Source organism: Agelaius phoeniceus, chromosome 6 (assembly GCF_051311805.1).
Source record: "Agelaius phoeniceus isolate bAgePho1 chromosome 6, bAgePho1.hap1, whole genome shotgun sequence".
NCBI classification, from domain to species: domain Eukaryota; kingdom Metazoa; phylum Chordata; class Aves; order Passeriformes; family Icteridae; genus Agelaius; species Agelaius phoeniceus.
Window position 1 is genome coordinate 51,898,275 of NC_135270.1, and position 9,958 is coordinate 51,908,232.

Consider the following 9,958-nt stretch of genomic DNA (forward strand, 5'->3'; position numbering starts at 1 on the left):
AGTGACAGATGTGTGTTTTCTGCCTGCATTGGCTGGCTTTGCTGGAGGACGGGTTCGGTTTGATTTTTTTTACCCCTGGAAAAAAATTCCAATTCCGTGCTCAGGCAGTGTATTACTGATTCAACCTCATAGGGTTTATCCTTCTAATAAGAGAAAGTGCCACTGTTTGCGCTTCTTAGAAACCGAACCTGAGAGTTTTAAGCGGCAGGGAGACGCGATATCCCAGTTCTCACTGATTTTAACCCGTCGTACATCCCTCGGCTGTAATCTGCGGTACCCTCTAGCAGGGCTGACGACATTCACGCCCGTGAAACCCGCGTGTTCTGCTATGAACAGCGGTCGCTGGAGCGTGGCCGGGTGTCTGCGGGGATGTGCCGCTCGCACCCGGCAGCTCCGGTTCCCACCCCGGGCCACCTCCTCTAGAACCGCTAAGGCTGCTCCACCGCCGCCTCCCCTCCCTGGGCGGTCCGTGCCGCCGCTGCCCCGTGCGCCCGCGGGGCCGGGCCGGGCCGGGCCGGGCGGGCGGGGTGGGGGCGCCGGGGGCCCGACACGCCCCCTCGGTGGCGCTCGGCTTCCCGGCGCGGCGGAGCGCGGGCGGCAGAGCGGCAGAGCCGGGCGCGCAGCGGCGGGAGCCGGGCGGGCGGCCCCGCTCTCCATGGCGGCAGCGGCGGGGCGGGCGCGGCGCGGAGCTCGGCTGAGCGCGGCCGCGCTGCTGGCGCTGCCGGCCCTGGCGCTGCTGGCGCTGCTGGCGCTCCCGGCGCTGCCGGCCGGCCGCGGTGGCGGTGAGGCGCAGCCGGGCTTCTCGCCGCCGCTGCTGCTGCCGCCGGGCTTGCGGGAGGAGCTGCGGCAGAGGCGGCGCGACCTGCGGCGGCTGGAGGCGGTGGCGGGCGGCGGGGAGGCGGCGGCCGCGGCGGGGCTGGGCTGCGGCGACCTGAGCCGGGCCACGGCCGTCAGCGTGCTGGGCTGGGGCTTCACCAAGGTGGTGGCGCGGGCGGCGCTGGCGGGCGGGGGCACGGTGGCGCTCAAGTCGGTGCACGGGGCGGGCCGGGAGGTGCGGCGCTGCGTGCAGCGGTACGGGGCTCCGGCCGGCTGCCGCCGCCTGGCCGCCTACAAGCTGCTCAAGGAGGTGACGCTGCTGCAGCGCCTGCAGCACCCCGGCATCGTCAAGGTACGGCACGGCGGGGCGGGGGGATGCGGGAGGCGCTGCCGGGGCTGAGCCGGGCGGGGGAATCGCTGCCGGGGCTGAGTCGGTCCGCCCGTGGTGCCCACGCTGTCCTCGGGCGGCCGAGATCTGCTGGCAGTGGCAGCGACATCGCCCCGACCGTGGCTTCTGCTCTCCCGCAGCTGCACGGCCAATGCTATGACAACAGCGGAGATGCTGAGCTACGGGTCACAGCCATGCTGGAGCTGGGATCCCCGCTGGAGATGATTCAGCTCCTGCAGACCCCCTGGGAGGAAAGATTTAAAGTAAGAAAACAAAGCAAAGGAGTTTTATCAGTCGCTTTTAGACCACAAACTGGGCAAACCGGCGAAGAGCCGGTGGTGACCGCTGGGACAAACGGAATTCTCCTGCTGACACTCTGTTTGATCCCGCAAATTGTCTGTAAATCGTTTCCTTTCATTCCTTTAAAATCACATTAACACAGCCCTAGCTTGGTGTCTCACGGTTAGTTTCTTTCTCCGTAGAGCGGTGTTAAAGGAACTTCATCTGGGAGGAGATAGGCACGAAATTCTACTTGGTGCTGGGGCGGTGGTTAATACCTTCGATTACGCGATAACGTTCGTTTTGCCTTTATATTCCCTATACATATATATACACATATATATATATATATATATATATATATATATATATATATATATATATATATATATATATATATATATATATATGCAAAAGGGCTTTGGTCAGGATGCCCCTCGGCTACCTGAGTCTGACTTGGGAAAGCCACATCACCACGCTCCGAGTCTGTGGTTTGCTGTATGTTACCTGTTCCAGGCAACAAGCTGAGCAAGCTGACCCTCACCATGTGTTTATGTGGTGTTTCTGATTTTGGCCCTTTAGGAATTGTAGTAAAATCGCTACTAAATTGCTTTCGTCCTGCTGCAGGTGCTAGGATTGCAGCCCTTCTAGTGAGATCTGGTTCATCTCCTAGGCATCCTGCACAGGGACCCATATGCTCCCCAGGAATATAAATGACTTGAGACATGACACTTACTTTGGTTATAGCTTGTTTTACAGTTTGCCTCAAGGGCTCAATTACTTATAGGGGGTTCAATACTACTTGTTTGGGTGCCAGGAGGCAAAAAAAAAGGCATCATGTAAAAAAGCAAGGGTATCTTAGTGTCAGCAAGAAACGCTTTAGGCAAAATAAAAGCACAACAAAAGTCCTAAAATAAAATTTCTGTCTGCATGTGGTCCTGAATGTTGAAGGGGAGCCTTGCCATCTGAGCCAGCGGGGGAGTGTGGCAACCGCTCGCTCAGCTGTGGGATGCAAAGCTGGGATTCTTATGATTGATTCCCTAAACAAGTTAAAATAGCATCAGAGCTTCCACAGTCATTTCTCTTGGCTTGGGGAGTTTTACTTTCTTCAATTCCATACTGGCTTCTACATAGCTTTCCTAGCACCTCATCATCTTAAGCGTGCCAAAGTCTCCCATGACGCTGGATTAGCTGGTGGTAAGGTTTGGTATGGTGGCATTAGAGATTTTAACAATCTCTTGACTGCAGAAGACACTAACTCAGAATTTACCCTGGCACTGTCTAGTCCTGTTTCCTAATTAGGGTGTCTAAACATGCGGGATTCCCTTGTTATGAGCCACATCAGATACCAGGGATGGTGCGAGCTGTTCCAAGGGAAAAATCCCTCGCGCCTGCACAGATCGCTATCGGCAGTGGCGAGGGGTGACGTGGGGCTGCCTGGCACACCCAGCTGAGGATGCACTTTGTCTGATGCCAGGGCTCCTGATACTGAATGAAAACTGCTGCAAAATGCTGCTTGAGCAAAGTGCTGGTGCAGTATAAATGCACTTCTCTAGCTCTGTTTTTTTAAAAATAGTTTACCAAGCTTTCTGCTGGGTCAGGTATTGTCTGGCCTTTCACTGCTGCCAGAAAGTTGTCATAAAAGCAAAAAAGCTGGCAATAAATACATTGCAAGCCTTGACTAATTCTTCAGAAGCATGATTGTGTGCCCAAATTCATACTGCTGAGGGATGCAGCAAGGCATGAATCTGGTATTAATGACCATGGAGCCTCAGTCTGTATTGAGCAGCATGGGGGAAGGGAGGGGAATCTATTAATTTTATACCAGGCTGGGAAAAACCCTTCTGATTTCAACTGGCAAATCAATATAGCTCCTGAAACATGAAGACTGCTATTGTTTTCCTCACAGCTTTCTCCTCTAGCTCTTCTAACTGTAAATGTCTCTTTTTGTGTACACACATTTTTAAAAAATGTTGCTAAACTACTTACCAGTCAAATCCTGTGGCAATGTTGATAATAAATTTTGTAGCATACATATAATTACCTTTTAAGTTCTGTATGCCTTTTTTCTCTTTTAATTTAATTGAATGCCCTCCCCTTTGTTCTACTTCCAATTTAATAGCTGTTTTTCATCTGTTTTTTTCCATGCATATTCATCTTCTCTTTCTCAGATTTGCCTGAGTCTTGTGAAACTGCTGTTTTACTTGGCACATTCCCCCCTGGGTTCAATAGCCCTCTTGGATTTCCAGCCAAGGCAGTTTGTTATGGTGGATGGAAACCTAAAAGTGACAGACATGGATGATGCCAGCACCGAGGAGCTGTCTTGCAAGGAAGATAATGACTGCACAATAGACTTCCCTACCAAAAGTTTCCCTCTCAAGTGCTCCATGGCTGGGAAATGTGAAGGAATAAATGAAAAGAAGAATTTGTTCAATGCGTATCGGTATGTCCAGCTGCATGGGGGAAGATTTGGGGTGGCTGAGCTCATGCCCTGCCATGTAGCCTCTAGCACCTTGTTCTTCTTCCATGTGGTGATTCCCCTCACCTCTGTCAAAGGGTTGTTAAGAATCACTTTGAAGCAAGTTATTTTCCTTATAAGGCAGGAAAATAGTGCAGTTGTTGTCTGGTGGGAATGAAGGCATCTTTCTTCTGCTGCTCCCTTTCCCCAACACCCTCTAAAAACTTGCCCCAGAGCTTGCACCTGTAAATTTGCTGTTTGCCAAACAAACCCTGGTGCTTGACATCCACGGGCTGTGCTTGCTGAAAGCAGTGGCAGTGCAGGCTACCTGCCAAACCCCACCAGCTTTGAGTCCTGTTGTTGGGAACAGGCTGGCCAGTGCTTCCCTTCATCTCCAAATCTCTCTGTGGGCTCCTATGGGAGAGCAGAGGGCAGGTAAAGGCAAGGGGATGAGGCTGCTGCAGCACTTCACGTGGGCAACAGCTGAAAACTCACGGACTTTTGCTCACCACTGATGCTTGGCAGGTCACATCCTGGAGGGAAGCCTTGGCAGCTGGATATTTACACAGAAGGACTTAGCAAGGGAGCCTGGATTTCCAGGATTCAGTGCTAAAGGGTAAATCCCTACATAGATCATTGCAGCCTTGCAGTTGCCCCTGTCTCTTGTGCACTTGTTCCCTAGGACATGAATTTTGTGGAAGGGTCAGGAAATGAGTCATCCTGACTTTTCAGGGGCAATAAGAAGGTCAAACCTTTTCAGGGCAAGAGAAGGATCTTGTGTGAGTCTTCTTTTATACAGGTCTCTTTTTTTTTTTTTTTTTTTTTTTTTTTTTTTTTTTTTTTTTTTTTTTTGTGTGTGGTGTGTGTGGGAAATACATTTCTTAGTATACAAAAATGGCCCAGGGGAATGAGGGGAAGCTTTATTGCATGAAGCTTTGCAAGGTAGATTTCATGCAGCAAGGACCAGGCTTTCAGCCCAACTCACAGGAACCATCTGAGGCACCAAGATGTGCTCAAACATAACTTTGTAACCAAAGCAGACTTACTAGCTGCATATGGATAATCAAGTCACGGGAAAATGCAGACAACTTAATCACCAGGGAAATGAAGGCACTGTATTCTAATCAGCCTGTGGGATTTTTTGCAGGTATTTTTTCACCTATCTTTTGCCACACTCTGCACCACCAGCTTTGCAGCCCCTTTTGAGTGATATTCTGAATGCAACAGGTACCAGCTAATATTTATAAACTTCTTTATTAGAAGTCTCTAAATGATATTTCGTGGAATTGTTTATCTTTGTCATCTTTTTCCTTAAATGTAGGTGATTTACGATATGGAATAAATGAGACCCTGAGAGCTTTTGAAAAGGTTTTATATCTGTACAAGTCTGGGCTCTATCTTCAGAAAAGACCTCTTCTTTTAAAAGGTAGTTGATTTTGAATGCTCTAAGTAACTACTGAGGGAGCAAGGCGCTTGGTAACTGGTCAAATTCTGATCTCCCCTAGGTTTAGGTAGTTTATAGTCACTAGAAAAAGCACCAAAAGTGTCTTTTTTGATCAGGCTTTTGTTGTTTTTTTTCCCATGGAAGCTATGCATGGTTGTGCTGCTTTGCAAAGTAAAAGCAGTGCAGACAATCTGCATGGACATGTGTTTGCACTGCTTCTAAATACTCTTCTCATAATGAACATCAGTGTTCTGGGATAGCAAACTGAGTAGCTTCTGTCTTGGGATATCCTTATCCTTTGGACCAACAGGTCAGTTTTCTGGGCTGATATTCAAACTTCCAATTTGACTGTGTGGCTTTTGTCTGCTGAGCACAGATTATGGAAACGTAGAGTGGGGAGGTGACAGCACCAAGATGAGTGTGGCAGGTTATCTGGAGCCTTCATGCCCTCTAAGTTCCTTTTCTCTGAAGATCTTTCTGTTGGACCTGTGGATGGATAGATGTGCCTTTATGAGGTTCATTCCTCTGAAAAGGACCCATTCAGTGGTAGAGATGAGGCTGATCAAAAGGAAGTTTCAAAAATCCAGTGGTTACTGTGGCTTGTGTTTTCCTGAGCATTCACATGAGGTGGTGGGTGATGGTGGCTTGCAGAAGAAAATCTCTTTACATGTGAAAGAACTATAATTTGCACTGTTATGAGCAAAGATATCTGGTCATTTGCATGGAAGGACCAGCAGCTTTAACAGGAATTACTGGTATGTTCCAACAACACCTGTCTATTGGCTTCGTACTGTGCCAAAAGGATCACCATCCTAGAGGTGTGGGAAGGTGGGGAGAGACTCCTAGCAGTCAGTGAACAATAGCCTGAACAGCACCTGCTCAGGCTTGTCAGGTCTCTTTGTCAGGTCTTTTGTCAGGAGCAGGATCAGACCTCCCTGTCCCCCAGTGGGGTTCCTCAGTCTCCTGTTCCTGTGGGTGGCACCGTGATGGGTGGGTCAGTCCGTGCCCCATGTAGCTTGGTGCTGGATCTGTGACAAGCTTCTGCTCTTGAGGCTGGGCTGTAGGAGAGGCTGTTTGGAGGTTGGCTTCTGAGAGTGCACCTGGAGTGTTTTCCCAAACACCCTCTTTCTGTCCCCAGACTACATCTCCCTGAAGGGTTTCCGGACGGTGGAGGGAGAAGGCCACAAGTGCTGGCCCTCCTACAGCCACCTGGGCTGCCTGCTGTCCATCCACAGCGCCGAGGAGGCCGCTGCCATCTGTAACTCCCAGCTGCACTGTCAGAGCTTCATTGTCACCCAGCACAGGACCTGGACAGGTGAGCTTGGGCAGGCCTCGGGAGTGCTGCAGTTAATTGCAGCCCTGAGATGTGTGAAAAGTCTCTGTTGCGGCCCGTGCATTTGAAGAATGAGTCGGAGCTCTTCAGTTTTCGCTCTCAGAGTTGTTTATTGTATCTTATCTATAAAAGTTTTTCTCCTGCCCAGCCGAGGTCTGCTCAGCAGGACAGCCAGTGGCACTCTGACCGCCCTTGGGGCGGTGTTGTCTCTTTATAGTACAAACTATGTATAACATGTTTACAATCACTTTCCAATACCTATCACCTATGTTAGACAGTGGGATTCTATTCTAAACCAATCCCAAAGTGCCAGCATCACAGCAGAAGATGGAGGTAGAGAAGAAGAGGAAGAAAGGCTAGACACGCCCAAGTCCTTCCATCTTGTTCCCAAAACCCCCACTCTAAAAATCCCAAAAATCCCAAAATCCCAGTGATAACTTTATTATTAAACTTCTGTGGCTTTCAGGTCTTCATACAAAGCTGGCAATTTTCTCCATGGGTCATAAACAAGCCCACAGGTGTTCTGGGCTGTGTGCCAGGGTCTCTGAGCCCCCTGCAGGGGTCCCAGCAACTCTGGACACCCAGAGGGATGTCCTGAGTCCCGACAGGCAGGGTGACAGGGTGATGCCACGAGGTGCTGCTGCCTTCCTCCATAGTGCCTTGAGCCTACAGGCACATCTAAAAGCTGCCTTCCTTATCCTCAAGCTCAGATGGCTGCCACTGTGGGCATCCAGAAATCCCCTGAGTGTTTGTAAGGAGACACAAGAGCAATTATGTTCTCCCTCTGCACCTTTTTTCCTCTACAAATTTTGCTCAGGACTGCCAGGTATTGTTAAACACTTACTCATTTCTTGCAGAGATGGCTTCACTTTGCTGTTAGGCTAAACAATCCCTGTGGTATGTATAGTTTGCAGAGCTGTGGGGATTTTAGAGATGAAAGAGGCTGTGTAAAAGAAGGTGGTTACTATTGTTATAATTAAAAGAATCATAGCTTACAAGTTGTTATCCCCTTTATCAAAACGAAAGCCCCAAGCCAAGGGATTTCCAGAATGTCCCTGTAATTAGCTCTGATTATAGCCTCTTACAGTTAGCATGTTTTCAGAATTATTTTAAATTATCTCATTTAGCTGACACTTCAAGCGTGGGCTAAATTGTTTCTTGAAGTAAAACACTAAATGAGGTAAATGAGTGTTTTCACTCACAATGATGCTGAAGGATCATGTTTTGTCAGTTCACATGACATTTTAAAAAACCCCCTAAACTATCAAAAATGCAGCTTTTCTGAGGGCTTGTCTGCAATTGGCATGTGGCAAACTAGTTACGTAAGAGCCTTTACACGGATGCAACATAAATCTCTTTGAGCCACCAAGTTCCACACCAGCAATGGATTGTGTGAGTTGTGCCTAACACAGGACATCTGGCTTCCTCACAGGGCAGCTCTTAGTGCTCTGTGCAGTGTCTGCCTGGAAGGAATCCTGCTTGAAACCATGGTGAGGATGCAGGAGAAGCACTGGGACAGGGACCCTTTCTGCAGTGCCTTGCTAGGGTGCTGATCCCTGACATCCTGCACCATGCCTGAGGTTTTTAGTGCTTCCCTTCCTGACTTTTTTCTTCCTTGCAGTTTCATGGCTCATCTTCGCAGCCAAGGATGCCAGAACTGTGTGGCTGAAATGCCAGGTGCCTAAGTTTTCCAGCTGGATTAATGAGAGCTGTGGGAATGTGCTGGTCTCTCCTAAGGCTGCTTGGTAAAGCAAAGCAAGATGTAAAAGCCTCTGGGGTTGGATGATGCATTCCTTGTGCACACTCTGAGCATCTGGAATTTACTGGGAGTGCAAAACACATCTATGGCAGGGCAGAGTGACCCTCCATTGAGCAAGCAGTGTGTTCCTGTGCCTTTTGCAATAAATAGCATGGGTCAAGGTGAATCTCTCTCCTCTATTAAACTTGCATTTTTATTTCCTTTCCAGGACGCCCACTCGCCTCATTCCAGAGTAGCTGGACTGATTTAGTACCGGATACTAACGCCGTGGTCTATATTAAACGTTCAGCTTCCTCGGGGGAAAGACTTTAAAGACAATGAGATCACATAAAATGATCCTGGGAGGAACAAACTGCTGGGCAGAATTTCATCTGCTGGAAAGAATGACATGTTTTATTTTGCTTTGGCATGGGATCTCCTTGCCAGCTCAGATAGAGTCAAATGCTGCTGTCTCCTTGATCAAAGCTCAAATTTCTCTTTGCTGCTCCACTAGCTTCTTTTCTGTTCCCACACTGCTGTTCCACATAAATGGTCTCAGTTTTAGTCAGATGTTGCTAGACTGTGCAATACTTAGCTTTGCTGCTTTGGCCAGCTTGTCAGCCAAGAAATAGAAATAGCTGCAAGGGATCCGGCTTGGGTAGGCTTAGTTATTTCAGTCACCTCCAAAAATCTACAGATGATGCACTTTGGAGAAGGCAACAGCTCTTTCTGCAGCTACAAACTGGGTTTTCTTACTACTGCAAATGTAAAGGACTGGATTTCAGTGATGAGGCCAAGGTTGCAGGGTTGGGATCTGTACCCAGAGGTTGATGATGGGGGTGGTCCTCCAAGGAGGGTCCTGATTCAGTTCCTTCCATGCAGGGGAGGGAAGTGGTGTACAGGTCAACACTGGACCCAAATATCTCTGTGTTTGGATGCAGGATTTGGGGTTGATCCTATGTGATTTCTAATACCAGCTCCCATGTATCAACCTTGAAGGTTTTTCTCTGTTACTTTCCATGAAAGAGCGAGACATTCAAATTATTTATATGTAAGATGTGCCTTTGTATGATAAAGAATGACTGTTTATTCTAAGTATGCTGTGAGAAGTTTTTTGGGTTTTTTTTAATTGCCTAAGTCTTTACTGTAACCAAATGAAGAAATGCCAGTGTTTCCTACCTTCAGCTCACCTAGCATTGTTACCCACTCCTGAGGCCAGCCTGTGAGTGCTCCAAGCAATCTATGAATGTTCCTGAGCCCCCTTGGACACGTCGGTCCTGAAGGACACTGTGGCTGCACTTGCAGGCTTCTGAGCATAGAGGAGACAGTGGGGTCCCAAGAGCCTCCTGCAACTCTCTTTGCTAAAACTGTAGATGTGGCCTCTGAAGAATAGCTGGGGTTAGTATAATTTCAGACTGAAAGAGATGACAGTGTAATGTGCCACTGCTGGGAGTCCCTGGGAGCAGTGACTGTCCAGGACCTCTTCTGGAGGGAAAGCCTAA

At 48.8% G+C, this 9,958-nt stretch overlaps 1 protein-coding gene across 1 annotated transcript; it reads left to right on the forward strand.

The window, feature by feature from the left end:
• Positions 1-237: 237 nt before the first annotated feature.
• LOC129121873 (extracellular tyrosine-protein kinase PKDCC-like) lies at positions 238-9,551 on the forward strand. The gene is made up of 7 exons (XM_054635383.2): positions 238-1,168; positions 1,345-1,467; positions 3,655-3,926; positions 5,089-5,168; positions 5,263-5,367; positions 6,524-6,700; positions 8,686-9,551. Exons 1-7 carry the CDS (start codon positions 329-331, stop codon positions 8,787-8,789), a joined length of 1,701 nt encoding a protein of 566 aa, XP_054491358.2. The 5' UTR covers positions 238-328; the 3' UTR covers positions 8,790-9,551.
• Positions 9,552-9,958: the final 407 nt, after the last annotated feature.

What these genes read in the sequence shown, in the direction of transcription:
- LOC129121873 (XM_054635383.2), top strand. Translation starts at nt 329, where the DNA reads ATGAACAGCGGTCGCTGGAGCGTGGCCGGGTGTCTGCGGGGATGTGCC. An exon ending in CCTGGGAGGAAAGATTTAAA is followed by an intron (nt 1,468 to 3,654) that starts GTAAGAAAACAA and finishes TCTCTTTCTCAG; the next exon opens with ATTTGCCTGAGTCTTGTGAA. An exon ending in TGATATTCTGAATGCAACAG is followed by an intron (nt 5,169 to 5,262) that starts GTACCAGCTAAT and finishes CCTTAAATGTAG; the next exon opens with GTGATTTACGATATGGAATA.